The following is a 20659-nucleotide window of genomic DNA, read 5'->3' as shown; positions in this document are numbered from 1 at the left end:
TTATTAATAACAGTCTTGGTACAGGAAAAGGAAAAGGGTTGGGGGAGAAAGAATAGCAAGAGAGGCAAAGAACGAGTTAGGGCAGTACTAGGTCAAAGAAGTTGTCAGGAAGGAGAGGATATCAATTTAAAACCAAAACCTGTATAGAAGAAGGTGAACAACTCACTGGATTAGACCATAAGAAAAATTTTAGGGATATTTGGGAGCATAGTTTAAATAGGGTGGTGAAGTAAGAAACCATAATTTAAGAGAAAAGGAGAGTGTTCAAAGCAAAACAGAGAAAAGAGAAGAAGGAAAAGACAGTTAATTGTTAAACTGAGTAGCTCCTGAAAGGGGGTAGGTTAAGATACAGTCATGGTCAAGGTTACACATACCTTGAAGAAGTGATAGCCCTCTCATTCCTGCATGCAGGTAATCCTCGCCAGCCAACTCTGAAAGCTCTGTACTGTGCTTTAAGCCAACCACTTTCCCTGTGTCAAGGTGAACTCATGAGAAATGACTAAGGAAATTGTTGTCAGAAAAGTGAACTTCTCATTTTCCACCATCAGACCATGGTTCTGTTTTTTATGTTTATTTTCTATGCACTGACTTGGGAAATTGTTCTCGGAAAAGTGAACTTCTCTTCTTTCACCATCAGACCCACAGTTCTGCTTTTTATTTTTAAAATTTCCACCGAAGGATATGTTTTTATTGATTCTAGAGAGAGACAAAGGGAGAGGGAGAAAGGGAGAGAGAAACATTGATGTGAGAAACATCGATAAGTTGCTTCCCATATGCGCCCCAACCAGGGATCAAACACACAACCTAGGTATGTGCCCTGTCTGGGAATCTAACCCGTAGCCTTTTGGCGTATGGGACAATGCTCCAACCAACTGAGCCACCCAGCCAGGGCACATGGATCTGCTTTTTATTTGTTTATTTTCTATGTCTTTCTACACTTTTCTTTTTTTAAAATTGAATTTATTGAGTGACTTTGGTTCACAAAACCATAAGGTTTCAAGTGTACAATTCAATAAAACATCATCTGCACAGTGTCTCTTGCACCCACAGCCCCAAGCAAAGCTGCTCTCTATATACATTTTCTCCCTTTGCCCACCTCCACCTACCTCTCACCCTCCTTTTCTTCTGGCTATCACCATATTGTTGTTTGTGTCTTTGTGTTATGTATATATGTTTTTTTGCTTAATCCCTTCACATTCTTTCATCCAGTATCCCCCACTCTGCCCTCTAACAGCTGTCAGTCTGTTCCATGCTTCTGTTTCTATTTTTTTCATTAATTTATTTATTAGATTCCACATATAAGTGAGATTATGGTATTTATCTTTTTCTGGCTTACTTACTTTACTTAACTTAATGTTCTCTAGACCCATCCATGCTGTGGCAAAAAGTAAGATTTCCATCTTTTTTATGGCCAAGTAGTATTCCACTGTGTAAATGTACCACTGCTTTTTTTATCCACTCATCTACTGATGGGTACTTGGGGTGTTTCTAGATCTTGGCTATTGTAAATAATGCTGCAATGAATATAAGAGTGCATATATTCTTTTGAATTAGTGTTTTGAGTTTCTTAGGATATATTCCCAGAAGTGGGATTGCTGGGTCAAATGGACTTTGGTTCTTGTGTTCTTGAGGGAAATATTTCAATCAAGAGACAAAGTGTAGAAAAGCAAGGAGGAATTTATTGACTGCAGCAAAAACATTCTAGGACCGTGAAATAAGGAAGGTCATACAAGAGCAACAGGAGAACTGAGGCTGGGCTACTTTGGCTCATTGGGAAATCAAAGAAAAGGGGCCTTGAAGACAAGTTCAGGAGGTTAGCCCGGGATGAGATGCCGCTGCCCACTGCTTCCTCGGTTGCAAGTCTCATGAGGTCCCTTAGAGGTTAGGGGACATGTACCTGTGGGGGAAGGAGAGGAGCAGGGGGAAGGGAATGGCATGGGCACTGGGACTTTCATTTTCAGGGGTTTCAAAGGCTGGGTGTTTAAGGGAGTTCTTAGGGGTGTATCAATAATAATAAAAGGGTAATATGCTAATTAGACCGGTTGTCCTTCCAGGCATCATTCTGGATGTCCTTCTGGACGAAAATGGGGCCTGGGTCTCGGGTACCTGCCCGTGGTTGGAGGGAAGCAGCCTGGGTCCTGGGTGCCAGAGGGAAGCCGGTGCTGGCGGAGGGGGGGTGGAGGCGGAGGGGGGGGTGGAGGCGGAGGGGGGAAGAAGGCCTACTCTTGCACAAATTTTCGTGCATCAGCCCTCTAGTTGTAATATAAAATAGTATTTGAGGATTGCATTGCGACAAAACATGAAGTCAGCTTGTAAGTCACAAGGGATAGGAATTTTTCAGCTTCATTAAAATCTTAAGGAACCACCATGGTATACGAAGTTATTAGTTGACTGAAATATCTTTATGCAGCTCATGACTATATTTGATGCTATTTTTAAGAAAAATTATTAAGACTGAAAAGTAAATCTTACCTAGGATATATTTTTGTAGGGGGTTGGATTAAGCCAAAGGAGTAAGGTAGAGGCCAGAGAAGGGAAGAGGAAAAGTTAAACAATGAGCATTCACCGCGCCAGCGAGGCCCCGCCCATCAAGCCCAGGTCCCGCCCCAACCCCCGCCCATTGGACGTAAACTCTGTCCCCAACCCTGTCCATTCCCCCAACTCCACTCTCCGGTCCTTCTGACCCAACCCCATAGCCTTATCTCACCCCCTCAGGCAATTAAATTAGAATTTCTCCTCTCCTCCGAGGTTGGACCTGTAAGTCAACCGCCCAGCACTTGTCTGAACCTTCTCTGGACCTGAGAACCAAAGCCCCGGCTACTTCCGCTCCCGGGGCCCCAAGACCGGAAGCGGAAGTGCGCTGGGGCAGCGGCAGCGGCGGCGGCGGCGGCGGCGGCGTCTAGCTGCCCTGCAGGGACCTCGCGGCGTGCTGCGGTGGGGCGTGTGTCTTCCGGTTTTTGCGGGTGCGGTCTGGCCGCTCGGAAGGGCGGGGAGGGCCCCGAGGGGCCGGGCGGCCTGGGACAGCTGCCCTGGCTGAGGTGCTTCCCCCCCGTGGTTGCCTCGGGGCCGGGATGGATTGAGTACAGTTCGGACTCGCAGCCGCGTCCCCAACTTCACCGGCCGGGTACCTCGTCCCCAGGTAACCCCCTTCCGGCAGACGGGACTCATCCATCTACCAAAAGGGAAATCGTGAAGTACAGTGCAGGTCCTGCAGCTCAGGAATGGTGACACCGGCCAGCCCCAGTTCACCGGGCTCCCCGGGTTTATAGGGCCCTACCCTGTCGTCCTTATGCAAGATAACTGTGCATAAACAATTCCCATTTTATTTAATGTGACATTTCATAGTACTATCCAGCTCGGCAATGGGAAAGTTCGGTCTAAGTCTACATGTACAAATTGGTTTGAATGACTTTTCAAGTAAATTTTTAAAAATGGAATGCATCTTCTATCAAGCGATGAACTAGATGACGATTTTTTTATTTTTTATTTATTTTTTTTTGTGACTGGCGATTTGCAGTTCCTAAATTTAGGACCTGTTAACTGTAGCTTTTGTTGCCTTTTCCTTTCATATCTCTTCCTTCTTTTCTTTCTTTTATTTTTAAAATGTATTTTTATTGATTTCAGAGAGGATGGGAGAGGGGGAGAGAGAGATAGAAACATCATTGATGAGAGAGAATCATCGATGGGCTGCCTCCTGCACACCCCACACTGGGGATGGAGCCCGCAACCTGGACATGTGCCCTGACGGGGAATCGAACCCTGACCTCCTAGTTCATGGGTCGATGCTCAACCACTAGCCGCACCGGCTGGGCTTTTAATTTGTGACTCTGTGAATGTCAGTTTTTTTTTTTTTTTTCCACTGCAAGGTGAGGGTGTCTTAAGAAAAGCTATTTCTCAGTGATGTCACAAATCTTATCAAGGAAAAGTAAGCGATTCAGTTCTCAATTACCCCAAGCCTGTTAAGTACCACAAGCTTCAAAACATGGGACTCCAGGAAAAAGATGACATAGTTTTGTTAGTAATGGGAATTGAAATTGAGTTGGCCATAAATGGGATGTCTTCTTTTAAATTTTTATTTTAAATAATAGGGTTAAAGTTCACTCTACTCAGAAATGAGGAAAAAAATAATTCTGGAGGAAAACTAAACATCAGATTTCAATTTTATGAGTGAGATGTTTGTTTTCAGAAAGAATACATGTCTCACCTTGTCTTTTTAGAAAGAATCAACATTACTTAAAGACATCTGAAGTCTCTTGTGGATTGTATTATATGAACAGGCATTTAAAAAAAAACTTTATTGTTGAGAGTATTACTGATGTCTCCCTTTCTTCCCCCATAGCTCCCCTCCACCTGGTTTCCACCTCACCCCAGGCCTTCACCACCGTGCTGTCTGTGTCCATAGGTAAGATCTTTGGTTAATCTCTTCCTGTCTCCCCGCCCCCCCCCAGGTTCATCAGTCTGTTCTATGCTTCCATGCCTCTGATTCTATTTTATTCACCAGTTTATTTTGTTCATTATATTTCTTGTTCGTTTATTTTGATTTTTAGAGTCAATTGTTGATATGTATTTGTTGCCTGAACAGGCATTATACTATTAAGTCATTTTTGTGGTGTTATATTTTTGTGTGTGCCTGTGTGTGCAGGCATGTGCCGCTTTAGGCCAACTATGCTGAATTGTCCTTGGGAGTGTTGATGGTTTGGCACACTTTGTTGGGAATGCCCTGGATGGACTGGGCCCTGAACAGGGGAAAACAATGCCACCAAAATAGATATAGTGCTTGTCTCTGTGGAGGTTTTATTCTAGTTGGGAAGACAGATTTTAAATTCATCATGACAAGGGCAATATGGAAACATGGAACAGGAGAACTTGAGGAGGTGGTCAGGAAAAACATTTTAAAAGGGACAAATGTTTGAACCTAAAAGATGAGTTGTATGTAGTTAGACAAGGGATCGGACTGTGAAGTAGGAATGGGGAGGAGATTTGAGAGAGCATTTCCAGATGCACAGTCCCTCAGGCAGTACAAAGCCTAGTGGGTTCCAGGATCCAGAAAAGAATGGGAAAGCCAAAGTAGAGGAAACAAAATGTGGAGTGGATGAGCCAGGTTGGAGAGGAAGGCATGGCCCTGAAGGTCATTATAAACTTTGGATCTTGTTCTAAGGCCAATGATTGGGAAGCCCCTGAATCAGAATTTTAAGCAGGGGAGTGACATGATTTTATTTGCGATATAGACAGAACAGCAGTTGCTGGATGGAGCATGGAGTTTGGGATAGGTGGAGTTGGTATATAGGAACTTGGATAAGTTCAGGACTTAGATGATGGTAGTTGGGTCATGAGGATGCCTGTGGAATTGGGGAAGATGCCGTGTTTGAAACACATGCGAGAGGTAGAATTGAGTTTGGTGATATAAAGCAGGTGTTGGCAAACTTTGGCCTCTGGGCCCAAACTGACCCAATGCTGGTTCCTATAAATAGTTTTATTGGAGCGCATTTTTAAAAATGTGGTTTTTTTTTATGGCTGTTTTTGTGCTGCAACTGTAGTTAAAATAGTTGCTATAGAGACCATATTGCCCATAAGTCCTAAGATACTTACTGTCTGGCCTTTTATGGTAAAGAAAAAGTTTGCCAACCCTTAGTATATAGAGTACTTAGTATGCATCAAATGCTGTGCTGGTGGTGGGATTTGGGGTCCTGAAAAAAGTGGACATAGTCCTATACTTAGTTTATGTCATGGTTGGAGAGAGGGAGTCAATATCACCTAAACAAATAAATATAAAAATCACAACTGGATAAGGGCAATGGAGGTTGTTAGAGGTATTTTGAGGGAATATAAGAGAAAAAATGATCCTTTTATTAGGGGAGAGGCAATAGTAGAAATGGTCATCTGCCATGGTCTGAAAGGTGGCGTGGGGCTCAATATGTTGCTTATTGGGTTTTTCATTTGGTCACCCTGATGGTGGCCCACAAAAATGGGATTACCTGAGTCAAACCCCTGTTTGGTGTTCTGCTTCCACCCTCACTCTTCTTATACTCGGTCTCCTTAAATTGCAGGGAGGATGCCTACTGAGACCTTAAACCCGGGACTGGTGTCACGGTGAGGGGTTGGGGATTTGGGTTGGTGGGAGTAGATAATTAGGAGTCCTGAGCTCTGTCCCCTCTCTCCTCACCATCAGCTAAGGAAGAAAAGGGAAGGAATGTGTGGAGTGTCTTCTGCCCTGCTCCAGGGGACCTGGCGACCTCCTTCAGTGCATGACCTCTGGTGGGAAGTGGCTTTGGAGGAGGGGCTCTGCCTACTTCTGGAGTCTGACTGCAGAGTGGGGCTCATTTAGAGCTGGCCGCTGAGTTCCTCTAGGGCAGTGATTCTCAACCTTGGCTGCACATTAGAACCACCTGGGAATCTTTTGAAAATCCTGCCCAGGTGGGACCAAGAGAAGAGCTGAGGGCAGCAGACCGAGGCATTCTTTGTGTCGTGGGTGTGGGTCAGTACCAGGGGACCCAGAGATCTTGTGACCAACCCTATTATGGGTTGGTGCCTGGAAAGTATCAGTCTTAGAGCATTTTAAAGGTCCTCTATTTTTAGGGGAAATAGGCTATTTGGTATGAGGTTTTTCAAGTAAGTTGCGTGAGCTTTTTTCTGTTTTCACATTTTAGCTCTTTGGTTTCAGAAAAAGATATGTTCCTTTTTTTTGTTTTTTAAGAAAATTTGCGATGTTCACAAACCACAAGATGCAACCTTTTAAACCGCGCAATTCAGTGTTTTTTTTAGTATATTTACAAAGTTGTGTTATCACCACTACTGAACTCCAGAATATTTCCATCATCTCGAAATGAAACCTATGCCTGTTATCAGTCACTCCCCACTCATCTCCCTCCAGCCCTTGGCAACCATTGATTTGCTTCCTATTTATATGGATTTGCCTGTTCTGGACATTTCATATAAATAATCATGTAACATGTGACCTTTGTTATGTCATATTTCACTCAGTATAACATTTTTGAGATTCATCCATGTTGTAGCATGCATCATTCTTTCCATTGTATGGATGGACCACATTTTGTTTACCCAATCAGTTATTGATGAACATTATACTTTTTGGCAATGTGAATATGTTGTTGTGAACATTCATGTACAAGATTTCATGTGGACATGCTTTTAGTTTTCTTGAGTATATCCTTAGGAATGAAGCTGCTGGGCATATGGTAACCCTATGTTTAACTTTTTGAGGAACTACCAAACTGTTGTCTAAAAACAGGTGTACCAGTCTCTGTTCCCACCAGTGGTGGATGAAGGTTTTGATTTCTCTACATCTTTACCCACAATGATTATCCAATTCCTCTTTAAGTTAAACATTTCTATATGTGTTGTCTAATTGCTTCTTACTTGTTTGTCTGATAACATTCTTTCTGGCAACGTCAGTCTCATTCTCCATGGAATCTTTTGCTCGGAAAAATAGCCTCTCATTTCCTCCTTGTTCCTGTCGCTTCCAAATTCCATACACAGCTCTACTCGCTTTGCTCACTGATGCCTTCTTTCCTTTCAGTACCTCCCCAAGTTTAGGGTCAATATTAAAAACACATTTTTTTTCCTGTGTCAATTTCATACCACCATTTCTTTCTGAACAAAGTGTCCTTTTTTTGTTTTGTTTACAATTCATTTTAGATTGGGAATCTCAATCTAAAGCCAAAGAGTCTACTCCTATGCAGGATATTTTGGAGGAAAATTCATCTCATGATTTGCAAACGGTAAGATTCACGGCAGGTGATCCTTTATTCCCTCTCATTGGAGAAGTTGATGATACGTCGGTTGGAAATGCACCCCAGGGCCAGGGAGACATTTGAGCCAGGACACTTCCTCAGGAGCATCCCCCCCAGTGTTGGAGAGGACACTGTGACTATGACTGTTCACACAGTCCATGACTCATTAATGTGGGTGAACTCCACCTTTGTTGCTCAAGACTCTTTCTTCATAGACAGTTCCTCCAAGTAAGCATTCCCATTGGTGTGAGTCAGACATCGATTGTATGAAATGTGATTTATCTGCAGCAGTCATGAGAGACATGGTGTCTGTTAGGGCAGCCTCAGGACAGTTATAAATGTGAGAGAGCCTGGTGGTGGAGCCTGCAGTGTCTTCGAAGAACTCAACCTGTGTAAACAAGGTGCACCTCTTCAAATGCTGAAGACGTACCTCTGTTGGGAGCATCCCTGGGTGCGGCACAGATGCTGGAGAGCTTTTCATCATCATCCACCCCTTGTCAGGAGCAAACTTTGCCTGGAGAGAAGACATCTGAGGATTTAACTGTGGTGTGAAAGGCTTCTGGAGGAACCATACCTGGGCATGAACAAGAGAACTCACAGGAGAGAGGACCACACTGATTATAAAGAGCGTGGGAAAGTTGTCAGGGATCCCTCCCTGCTTCGGAGACAAGTTGAGACCCCAGACTGCAAAGAAGCCCTTTTCAAAGTGGAGAAGAACCTTCAGAACCAGCTTGTACATTACAGTGTACGAGAAGATACACATGGAGCCCCTCCATCCCCACTTTGGCTCTGAGTTCCTGCTTTCTCAAACTGCAGCAGCTTCCGAAATGTGGGTTCCCATTGTTGGGAATTTTGAGGGTTAGGGTTTAGGTAGAGGGACACACAAAGCCCAGCTTCAATCCTGGACTGGGCCTACTTGTCCCAGAGTCAGTGAGGCCTCTGGGTTCCCTCAGTCTGCACACCTTTCCCTCTGTTATGGATGGTGTTGACCTCTGTGCATCATAGATGCTGGCCCAGGGGAAGGGGTGGCGTGGCCTGGGTTGTAGAGACCTCTGTCCTGTTCCTGTGCCCTAGGCATGGGGAGCCTCATCCTGCATAGCCTGGTATGGGCTGCGGGGCAGCCAAAATCCTTACCCTGCACAGCTTGCAACAGACCCCAGGGCAGCTGAGACCCCCTCCTCCCCAGGTCCTCGATGTCCTTGTCTTACATTCTTGTTTAGGTAGAGGATGTCTTCCAATAGCTGCTTGGAAAAGGGCACGTGCTTTTTGAGAACTTGAGATCTGCAGATGTGTTATTGGAGCTGCTGGATTGCAGGGGCCTCATCTGCCAGGATCGGTGCAGTAACCCCTTACAGAGCATTCCTGGAGCTCTCGATGTTTGCTGAATGTAGGAATGAACAGATGGGTGCTGCTGAAGGCATCTCCAGGCCCTCACCGTCTCCATGTTTTGACTGGCAGGTGGACTGTGGGAGGAGGAAGGATGCCACAATGGGCAGGTCCTCTCTGGTTTCTGTGGCTCTTTCCTCTCAGCATGGGGCTCCAGCACCTTCCACAGAACTCCAGTCCCGATCAGTAGTGAGCACTGAGTGTGGGAGAGGAGGGGTCTCCTGCTGCATCTGAGCCCCAGGAAATAGGCAGTCACAGAATGTTCTGAGTGGGCAGAGAAGATCTACTTCCAGGCACATGTAGAGAAGTTGAGCAGTTCATCTCTGAGACACATCAGCCACAGGTGGTCGAGTTGGATTTGGAGCTGGGAGTTGAATCCAGGCCTAACTCCTTAGACCACCATCTCAAGAGGCAGAAGGGAGAGAGGGAAGAGTGTAGGTCAGAGCCTTTATTGGGGTTTCCACAGGGCAGGATAAACAGGATTGGCGAGTTTGAATAATTCTGGGGGACCTGGTTGTCTGGCACCTGGTCTGGGTGATTTAGGACGGGGGAGTATTGGCTTGTATGAGAAGTGGCTAGGGAGGTGGTTCTGGGTGGCATGGGAGACGTAAACAGCTGGCCGGTAATTTGGCCCTATGATTGGTGGATGCCAAATATACAAACACAGAATCTAAGAAAACATAGACCATGGTTCATACTCAGAACTGAGGGCTTCCAACCTTTCTGTGATCAAACATCCTGTAGTGCCTCTGAGGGCTGGTGGCCTCACCTCCAGCCAGGGCCCCCCGAAACCAGAAGGGGTCAGGTCTGTCGTGATCTGCCCTTGGAGACCCTTGGTGGTGGCTGGTGCCTTCAGTGGAGTAAAAGAGTCATCAGGTCTGAAACTGCCAGACCCATGTCTCCCAATTTCTGACTTCACTGTTCCTAAACCAAGGGTCTCTGAGGCCAAGAAAAACCTCAGCTACCTTTGTCCTGATCAGCATTCTCCACTTCTTTTCTTAGGGGCCAGGGCTTGATTTGAGGATGCAGATCCGGCCCATGATGGGAGAGAGGGAGATACTTTCACTTCCAGAGGACCGGCCACCTCTCTGGGAGTCACCTTGGCCTTCTGGATACACAGTAAGTTTGGGAGGGGGTTTGCTGCAGGGGCCTCCGCCCGTAAGGCCAGGGTTTAGGATTTTTGTAAATGAGGAGGCCAGAGGGGAAGAAGCATCTAGGGCCCTCTGTTGAAAACCTGAACATACTGGAGGCCCTGGCTTAGCTCCTAGTGAGAACTGAACAGGCCCTAGCATTTCTGCATGGAAGGCAAACCTCGAAGGTGGCAGATGGCAGGATTAGCACTCTGAACTTGCCTTTTTTGGTCCAGCCTTTCTTCCTCCCAATCTTTCCACCCTCACAAACATCAGGAAACCTATAGGAATGAGCAGGTCCGGTGATGTAAGGGCTGGGTTAGGAGTGTCCAGCCTGATGATTGAGAGTATCAGAAAGGGACACTTCCCCGAGAAGAAGGGGCCTCCCACCAGCCCCTGCCCATCACCTGCCCTCAGAGACTTGTGCATTTACTTCCCATCCACCACCGAGTCCTGCGAGCTTTTCTGCCAAGCCATAACCTACTTTTGACTGCCTTCCTGTCCCCCCTGCTACCACCCTTCCTGGAGTCACCAGGAACTGCTTTTAACAGACTCCTGCTTCCACTGGTCCCACTCTGGGCATAGAGGCCAGCAGCATCCCTTAGAAGTGCAGGTCAGGTTAGATACCTTTCCAAAGAGAGCAACTACCAGTAGAGAACCATTCAAATCCTTTCTTCCGCAACAGGGCTTCCTTCCTAACTCCCCTCATTTTCATGGGTTCATGCCCTCTACCCCTACCCCTCAACCTGCTGTTACCCACTGCTAGCTTTGCTCCAGCGTTTCCCCCACAGCTGGAGGCTGCTCAGAGGAGGCCTCCTCCACGGGGGCCCCTTCTCTCTATCCTTGGAGTTGCAGTTCTAACACAGTGATTAGCCTTGTCCTGAAGAATTGGGTAACTCTGGGCAGGTAATCAGGGCATGTCCTCATATCACATGTTCTCCAAATCAGGACCAGTCATGAGAGTTCAGTCAGTGAGCAGGTGTGAATGGATCCCTTCCATCACCATGTGACTCTAATCTGTCCCTGTCACTCCATCCAGGGACTGAAGGAGGCTGTGCAGATTCAGGGGGTTGCCACGCTGGAGCCTGCACTGGGCCTTCCTGACCCCTGGGTGGCCAAGGGTGAGTGAGTCCTGGTGGAATCACAGAGGGCCTGGCTGTCCTGTGGGAACTTGCATCTCCAGCCTTCATTTCCTCTGATGGCAGTCAGAATACTTAAAGACCTCTCTCATTATCTGTGTGTTCAAGGGGAAAGACATTTCACAGTTCTCAGGTTTTTGTTTTTTTGGGTTTCAGATTTTTCTGTTTTGAAAGAGCAGGTTCTAGTGTCAACAACAAACATGCTCTTTAACCAAAGGAGCTATTGTCATAAAACAATTGATATAGCCCTGGCCAAGTGGCTCAGTTGATTGGAGCATTGTCCTGTATGTCAAAAAGTTGCAGGTTCGATCCCCAGTCTGGTCATCTATGGGAGGCAACCAATTGATGTTTCTGTCTCTCTCTTTCCCCCTCTCTATTTCTTTTTTTTTTTCTCTCTCTCTCAAATATATCCTCAGGTGAGGATTAAGATTATTGATATTAAAAAATTGATATATTAAAAAAAAGAGCAGGCCCCACTCAGCTGTGGCAAAAGGCCAGACCTCTCTTTAGGAGAGATTACATTGTTTACTACGCAATTATGTAAAAGGCACATTTCCTGAGAAGTAGGGGAAAAAATTCTGGAGGACAGACAGCATCTTCACTTTAATTGCAGGCACTGGATTACATCATAATTACTGTGTCAAGTAGTTTGGCCAGATATTGTGCTGTTTGGAGAGAGGATTTCAGGCCTAGGAACAGCTTCTGTAAAACCTCTCAGGGCCTGGTATGCCCAGGGGCGGGCCCATGGGAGGCTGTGGAAGGGGCAGAGGGAAGTGGAGAGTGGTATGAGCTGACAAGAGCAAATGGGCTCCAGATCATTTAGGGCCTGGAAGCGTGGGAACAGAACCCTGGCTCATGTCCTAAGGCTACTGAGAGTAGGGGCGCATTTAAGTGAGTGGTACCATGCACCTAACAGAACTCACAGCACCTGGGAGGATGATGGGCTTCAGGGAAGATGTGAGTGGTGGATGAAGGCAGTTAAGAATGGAATGGTGGCGGCCTAGAGTTGGGGCAAGTGTCCCAAAGACCACTCCCAGATTTGGTGACTTACTAGAAGGTCTCATAGGGCACAGCATATAGTTGTAAGCGTGGAATGGTTTATCACAGGGAAAGGATACCAAGCAAAATCAGCCAAGGGAAAAGGTGCATGGGGGTGAAGTCTGGAGGGAACGAGGCACAGCTTCCAGACTCCTCTCCCAGCAGAATTACATGGGAAGCACTTAATTCCCCTCAGTGGGCTGGACAACACATGCGAAGTGTTGTCTGCCAGGGAGGCTCATTAGAGACTCAGCACCCAGGGTTTTCACTAGTGGCTGGGCATGTAGGCACCCTCTGCCCAGAACATACCTACGTTCCAGACTCCTAGAAGGGAAGCAGGCATTCAGCACAAACTACACTGTAGAAACTGTTTTTTTAAAAATATATTTTATTGATTTTTCACAGAGAAGAAGGAAGAGGGACAGAGAGTTAGAAACATCGATGAGAGAGATCGATCAGCTGCCTCCTGCACGCCCCTACTGGGGATGTGCCCGCAACCAAGGTACATGCCCTTGACCGGAATCGAACCCGGGACCCTTGAGTCCGCAGGCCGACGCTCTATCCACTGAGCCAAACCGGTTCGGCTGTAGAAACTGTTTAAGCAGAGTGAACTCCTCTTATCAGGCAGGGTGGTGGGATCCCTCTTCAAATCCAAGTTTCCAGACCCCAGCCAAGGTCCAACTTTGCCATCAGGAGCACCGTCAAGCCTTCTGTGTTAACTTTTATCTGCACGGTAGGTAAGCATGGAACATTCATTCTAAGACACGTAGGAGGTCAAATTGAGACAATTTAATGAGTAGTATGTACATTTCATTTACCAGATGATCCAGAGCATTTATGTGCCAAATGCCGTGCGGGGGATAGGGTTGTGACATCTAAGTCATGAGGGAGTGACATTTAAGTGGATCCAGGAGGGAGAAAGGTATGATGTGGCATTAGCCATGGTGAGGACAGGGTTAGGGGGAAAGGAAGTGGGTGGGTGAAGTTGGGGAGAGGTGGGTGCTTCAAGTAGAGATGTCACTACTGATTTATTTTTGGGGGGATTAATTTTTGGGGTCTGTAGAGTGTCAGAGAGGGGAGAGATTTCACATCTGAGGCAGGGATGTCACTTCCTGAGATTGGGAACACTGGAAGAGGAATAGCCTTTGAGAAGAAAGTGGTGAGCGCATTTTGTGTGTGTGTGTGGGAGGGGGGGGGGGCAGGGGGGAGGGGGGGGATGAAACAACAAATTTATATATCATAGTTCTAAAGGCACAGAAGTATGAAATCAAGATGTCTGCAGGGTGATACTTCCTATGAAACTTGGAGGGGAGGGTTCTTCTTTGCCTCTCTCCTGGCTTCTGGTGGTTGTTGGCATCCTTGGTGTTCCTTGGCTTGTAGATGCATCAATCCAATCTCTGCCTGCATTGTCATAGGGTCTTCTCCCCTCATCTGTCGCTGTTTCTGTGTCTCTTTTCCTCTTATAAGGACACCAGTCATTGGATTAAGGGCCCACTCTGCTCCACTGTAACTTCATTTAACTAATTACATCTGCAAACACCCTATTTTCAAATAAGGTCACATTCTGAGGTACCATGAATTAGAACAGTGATGGCAAACCTATGACACGCAAACTCATATTTTGGGTTGAGTTTTCTTTGTTAAATGGCATTTAAATATATAAAGTAAATATCAAAAATATAAATCTTTGTTTTACTATGGTTGCAAATATCAAAAAATTTCTATATGTGACACGGCACCAGAGTTAAGTTAGGGTTTTTCAAAATGCTGACACGCCGAGCTCAAAAGGTTCGCCATCACTGAGTTAGAACTTCCTCTTTTATTTGGGAACACAATCCAACCCATAACAGTCTGCCCTCTGGCTCCCACAAATTGGTGCCGTCCCCACATGCAACTGTGGTCCCAGCGTTCCTCCAATTTTTACTCATTCCAGCAGTCTAAAATTTCATCTAAATCTTATCAACTGAAAAAAGGCCCAAATTTTATCATGTAAATCAGGGGTCCTCAAACTACGGCCCACGGGCACATGCAAATACAAATACTGTATTTGTTCCCGTTTGTTTTTTTACTTCAAAATAAGATATGTACAGTGTGCATAGGAATTTGTTCATAGTTTTTTTTTTTTAAACTATAGTCCGGCCCTCCAGCGGTCTGAGGGACAGTGAACTGGCCCCCTGTTTAAAAAGTTTGAGGACCCCTGATGTAAATCATCAAAATCAGATATGGGTGAGGCTTAGGGTGTGATCCAGCCTGGGGCAAACTTCTCTTTATCTGTGAACCTGTGAAATCAGAAAGGAGATCTCTGCTTCCAGAATACAATGGTGGGGCCTGCTTAGGACAGGCATTTCCATTCCCAACAGGAGAGAAAAAGGGGTCACGGGTCCCAAGCAAGATCACAGCCCAGCAGGGCAAGATCAAGGCCTGAAAATAATCAGCTCCTTAGAGCTGCCTGCTGGGGCGACAGCCTTGCTTTCTAGCTCATTCTGGATACTCCATTCTTGTTCCCCCAGATAGGTAAGTGGAGAGATTGGAGCCGATGGTTGGGTGTCTGGTCTGGAATTCAGATCTGAGTCAGCATTGTCAAGTAGAGTTGGCCAAGTAGAGGGGCAGGTTGCCAGCTGAGGCAGAGAGTACTGAGGGAGATGAGGAGAGGACGGTCTGCATCATGGGGAGATGGAGGAGGTGCTTATACAAAAAACTGAGGAGGAGGCTGGGAGTGTGGGCACTGTGCATGGCCCTATGAGTGTGTGCATGGGTGTGTGTACACATATGATCACTAACAATCAGGGTGGGCAGCCCTTGGTCCTGGGAGTGTGTTCACTGGGCTTCACAGCTCTCCCCTTCTCCTCTAGCTCTGCTTGCTCAAGAGCCTGTGTGGCTACAGGAGGAAAGCGTGGAGAAAGAAGCTGTGGTTCCTGGCATGCTGTCTACCTGTGTACAGGTAAGTAAGAAGTGTTTCTTGCTCTTCTTTCTTGCTTTGCCCCCTGTCCCCTTCTCATTACCTGGAGCTTTTAGACCCCACAGGGCTGGCCTCCAGGCATCTAGGAATGGGGCTCCTCTCAGTGGGTGGAGGACAGCCCTGGCAACGAACATGCCCCCTCAGTCAGACCTTCCCCAGGTTGTTAAGTGCCATGTTCTGCTGAGCATCAGGAGGGAAAATAAAGCCAGGATGTGAGCTGTCCTTGTCTCCTAACCGTCATGGTCCCCTGGAGCAAATATTTCTCTCTTGCCTTTTTCTTGCCTGCCACATGCTTAGGTCTGCTGGACCCTGGGACTGAAGGGGAATAAAACTGCAAGAGCTTCCTAGCTAATTGCCAATAGCTAAGTCCTGTCATAAAGTTGAGGTCCTTTGGCACTACACCTCTGGGTGCTATCCCTCAGGAAGGAAAGAGTAGAAAGAGAATTTTAGTTTTGAGGCCTAAGCCAAAGGGCAGATTCTGAGGTACCTCAGAGCCCCATCTGAAAATCCTCCACACAGTGTCTCTGTTCCCAGGCTTGCCAACTCCCCACCATCCTCTTAAGTGTTGGCAGAAGTGGCCCCTGACTGAGCCTGAATGGGTGTGCATTTTAGGAACCAGTCACCTTTGCAGATGTGACTGTGCTCTTCACCCCAGAAGAATGGATGTTTCTAGACTCTGCCCAGAGAAGCCTGTATAGAGACGTGATGCTAGAGAACTACAGGAACCTGGCCTCTGTGGGTAAGATTGCTCTCATCACTTCATCCATACACTCATGCAGCAAGTATCGGGGTTCCTGGAACTGTGCTGATTTGGAAACTGAGAGATGAAAAGCCAGACAAGGCCAGGCTGAGGGACCCCACCAGTGCACGAATCCGTGCTTTGGGCCTCTAATATGCATATAAGATCTTCGGTTCATCTCTTCCCCCCACCCCCCTTCCCTCTGAGATTTATTAGTCTGTCCCATGTTTCCATGCCTGTGGTTTCTGCTCCTGTGTTGAGTGTCTGCCCCCTGGTGGTCAGTGCGCATCATAGCTACCGGACGGTTGGACGGTTGCTTAGGCTTTTATATATATAGATAGTCTAGTGGCCTCGCCATGGAAATGAATATCTATCTGCTGTTTCTGGGCTTCTCAAATACACATATGATCACTAACAGTCATAGGCCCTAGGTTTTGGGGACTGGAATGTCCCAGTGTCCTTGGGGTCCCAGTGAAGGAGCTTGTTCCTTAGTGAAAGAGCTCTGCTGTGCCCATCAACATTTAGGCATGCGCATTTCACTGCTCCCATCTCCAGCGCTCCTAATGACTTCAGAATATCAGCCCTGGTTTCATGGCAGGAGTAGTCTGCCCACACCATGTGTCTTTCCCCACGAGCAGGAGATCAACTATGCAAACTCAGCACCTTTTCCTATTTGGAGCAAAGAGAAGAGCTGTGGATCACTGATAGAGGGATGTTCCCAGGAGTCCGAACAGGTGAGTGCCAGGCATATCAGGGGAGCGCTAGCTCTGATTGGTAAGATGAATGCTCAATTTGGAAAGTGTCAGTAAGGGACATACTTTCATTGCCTTTGACAGAGAAGGCTATTGGTTGAGCTCCCTTAGTGAGTTTCACCTTTTTTCCTTTCTCTTTTTATCTCAAATACATTACTCTGGTTTCATAGAACAATTTATCCCTCCTTCCCTTCACATTTAGCATTTTCATGTGCGTATTTCATCCAGTTCCTCCCTCCTGTAGATTGTTAATACTTTCTCTCAATATCACAGAATACTTCCTTAGTAAATTATCTACTATTTCTATCCTTTGTCTCTGTGATTTCTTGACTCCTCACATAGCCAAATGCTTTAAAATTTTCCTTTGCTCTCTGGTATATTCTCCTTTTCACCCTTTCATCCCATATTTAAGATCAGTATTTAAAAAATAATCTACTTGTCCTAGCTTACTTTTTTGGTCATCTTGATCCTAGTTTCCTTCTCTGAACATTTAATTTCTCCCCCTCACCTTTAATTCATTTCAGAACCTCAACCTCAACCCCAAGAGTCAATTCTTAACCAAGATACTTTTGCGAAGATTGCATCCATTGGCATAGAAAGGGTAAGGTACACAACAGTTATTCTTGGTCCTCTATAATAGGAAGTCTGGAGTTGCTGCTGGTTAGAAAAACAGCACATGTGGCTAGAGAGAGATTTAAGGCAAGGGATGCTCATGCGAGAGAAAGCATTTTCTTGGTAGAGAGTCTGTGAATGTCATGATGAAGTGGGAGAAAACTTGAAATGTAGATTAAGACGCATCTTTATAGAATTCCCACAACTCACCATGTTCCTAAATGGGACACAGACATAGTGTAGTCTTAAACAATTCAGAAAAAGTCTATATCTAAGAAGCCCCATGCAAGTAATGAAAATGATAACTCTTTGTGGCATTGCATCCACTTGATAGAACTTAGAGTACGAAATAGTACAGACACATGAAAATGGTAAAAGCTTCAGCTATAGAAATGTTCTTGATTCTACACACAATTTACTTGGGGGAGAAGGTCGATGATTATAATGAAATATTTCGTCTTCACATTTTCCTCAATTGACAGGAGCAACCCCTGCCTGGAGAAAAACTCTATAAGTATAATGAACTTGGGGAACCCTTTAAAAGTATCAAACAGCTTTTTCAATGTGAGAGAATTTATGCTGGAGGCAACCCTTATGAATGCCCAGAGAGTGGGAAATCCTTCCAGACCACTCACCTAATAGTGCACGAGAAGACCCATAGTGGGCATAGTGGAGATAAAACCTACGCATGTAACAAATGTGAAAAGTCCTTCAGATATAGCTCTGACCTTATCAGGCACGAGAAGACCCATACCTCAGAGAAGTACTTTGAATGTCAGGAATGTAGGCACGCCTTCAAGTACTCCTCGAATCTGCGACGCCACATGAGGACACACACAGGTGAGAAACCTTTTGAATGTAGTCAGTGTGGGAAAACCTTCACAAGGAACTTTAACCTGATTTTGCACCAGAGAAACCACACGGGTGAGAAGCCCTATGAATGTAAGGACTGTGGGAAAGCTTTTAATCAGCCATCTTCTCTGAGGAGCCACATGAGAACTCACACTGGAGAGAAGCCCTTTGAATGCAGTCAGTGTGGGAAAGCTTTCAGGGAACATTCGTCACTGAAGACTCATCTGCGAACTCATACCAGAGAGAAACCGTATGAGTGTAACCAGTGTGGAAAGCCCTTCCGGACGAGCACCCATCTGAACGTTCACAAGAGGATCCACACGGGGGAGAAACTTTATGAGTGTACTACTTGTGGTCAGGTGTTGAGTCGTCTCTCAACCCTCAAGAGCCACATGCGAACCCACACTGGAGAGAAGCCCTACGCGTGCCAGGAGTGTGGGCGAGCCTTTAGTGAGCCCTCATCCCTCAGGAAACATGCAAGGACCCACACCGGCAAGAAGCCCTATGCCTGTCAGGAATGCGGGCGAGCCTTTGGTCAGTCTTCACACCTTATTGTACACGTGAGAACACACACTACGGGAAAACCCTATGAATGTAATCAGTGCGAGAAAGCGTTCAGGCACAGCTCTTCACTTACTGTGCATAAAAGGATTCATACCAGGAGAGAAAACGTTAGGAATGGCAGCCTGCCTTTATCAGTGTCTCATACATTTGGTAGGCCTATTGCTAATTAACTTCCAATTTTTAAAAATATAAACATTTGGGCCTATAATAATCTCTTATAGTACTTGTTTAGCTTCATAACATGTTTTGATGTCTAATTTAATGTTTGATTCTAAATATTGTTTTAGTTTCCATTATTAAATCTTTGACACATTACTTACTTGTAATTAGATTTTTAAATAACTGCATGGTTATATTTTTGTAGAGGTATAATTATTTATAGTGGAATGCATAAATATTATGAGTTAGATGAGTTGGACAGATGTATATATATGTGTAACCAACACCCCATTCAAGATATAGAACATTTCTGTCATTCTGGAAAGTTGCTGCATATATCTGGTTGTTTCTTAGTTGCCTTTCTGTTGTTGGTTTCTAATTTAATTACACTGAGCAGAGTGTGTGGTCTTTGGGTTTTTGTTGAGATTTCTTTTTGGTCTAGTATGGCACATCCTACTAGTTGCCTACCAAAACTACCCTTTCTTCTTTACAACAGAACCTAAGTTTTTTTGTTCACATTGGTAATGTGCACTATTAAAAAACCTCCATCTCCAAGTCCTTGTAGTTGGAGGCCACATCGCCCAGTTCTGGTCAGTATGAGAAGTCGCTGGGTGTGACTCCTGGGAAAGAGATTGGAATGGAGTGGTTTCATTTAGCTGGCTCCCTCTACTTGCCTTTTGCACAAGCAGACATGGTGTCCAGTGCTAGAGGAGCCATCTGTGACCGTGAGGATTAAAGCCACGGGCTAAAGAGAGTGTGTCCAGAAATTACAAACATTCTGGTTCCCCAGTTGGTATCTTTATGTGTCTGCACCAGCCCCTATTTATTTCTGAATATCTTGTTAGATGCACTTCTTACTAGTACATGACATTGGCTTTTTTGAGGAGGGAGGTGGGGAAGGGAAGGCAGAGATGGGCTTATTACAGTCGAATATAATTTCTAACAGATGCACTTAGTATATGGTCAGTTTTTATAAGTGCTTCATGGGTGGTTGAAATCAATGTATTCTACATATGTCTACTAGATCCAGCCTATTATTTGTGTTTCAAAATCTGCACATTTATAATAAATATTGGTCTCTGTCTTAATCAGTTCAGGCTGCTATAACAAAAATACTATAGGCTGGGTGGCTTATAAACAACAGAAATTTATTTCTCACAGTTCTTGAGCCTGGAAATCTAAGATCAAGGCACTAGCAAATTTGACGTCTGCTTCCTGGTTCACAGATGGCCAGCTTCTCCCTCTGTACTCACATGACAGAAGGATTGAGGGAGCTTTCTGGTGTCCCTTTTATAAGGGCACTAATCCCATCCAAGAGGGGTCTACTGCCATAATCTAATCACCTCCCAAAGGTCCCATCTCCAGCTACCATTGCACTGGGGAAGGCATTAACATATGAATGTTGGTGGACACAAACATTTGGTCCATAGCAGTCTCTGATCTATCATGTACTAAAAGAGCTACATTGAACTCTCCCACCATGATTTTGGATTGCTGAATAAATCTTGTAATTCTATCAATTTTTAATTTATATATTTTGAGGCAATTAAATAAACTTTTGATATTTTTTTTCTGGTA

At 45.5% G+C, this 20659-nt stretch overlaps 2 protein-coding genes across 16 annotated transcripts in view; one reads left to right on the top strand and one right to left on the bottom strand.

The window, feature by feature from the left end:
- ADGRE3 (adhesion G protein-coupled receptor E3) overlaps positions 1–485 on the bottom strand; it is a 69671-nt gene extending 69186 nt beyond the window's left edge. The window contains exon 1 of the mRNA XM_070416152.1: positions 375–485. Within this exon, the coding sequence (XP_070272253.1) occupies positions 375–399 (25 nt within the window). The 5' untranslated portion in view covers positions 400–485. The remainder of the gene's footprint in view (positions 1–374) is intronic.
- Positions 486–3114: 2629 nt separating this feature from the next.
- Positions 3115–20659, top strand: ZNF333 (zinc finger protein 333). Of its 15 annotated transcripts, XM_070416137.1 has the most exons (11): positions 3115–3139; positions 4340–4402; positions 6048–6090; positions 7657–7739; positions 10140–10256; positions 11307–11388; positions 15297–15385; positions 16016–16142; positions 16781–16876; positions 17419–17495; positions 17989–20659. In XM_070416137.1, the coding sequence occupies exons 4-11, from the start codon at positions 7695–7697 to the stop codon at positions 19090–19092; spliced, it is 1737 nt and encodes a 578-aa protein (XP_070272238.1). In that variant the 5' UTR covers positions 3115–3139; positions 4340–4402; positions 6048–6090; positions 7657–7694; the 3' UTR covers positions 19093–20659. The 15 variants fall into 15 exon arrangements, with proteins under 15 accessions (XP_070272238.1, XP_070272239.1, XP_070272240.1 ...); XM_070416138.1 differs by lacking the exons at positions 3115–3139; positions 6048–6090 and having other exon boundaries at positions 4349–4402; XM_070416139.1 differs by lacking the exons at positions 3115–3139; positions 4340–4402; positions 6048–6090; positions 7657–7739 and adding exons at positions 7748–8580; positions 8972–9571.

The sequence above is a fragment of the Myotis yumanensis genome, unplaced genomic scaffold (assembly GCF_028538775.1).
Source record: "Myotis yumanensis isolate MYYU_CA2020_CCGP unplaced genomic scaffold, mMyoYum1.0.hap1 SCAF_5, whole genome shotgun sequence".
Lineage (NCBI taxonomy): Eukaryota > Metazoa > Chordata > Mammalia > Chiroptera > Vespertilionidae > Myotis > Myotis yumanensis.
This window is presented reverse-complemented; position numbering and strand designations above follow the sequence as displayed.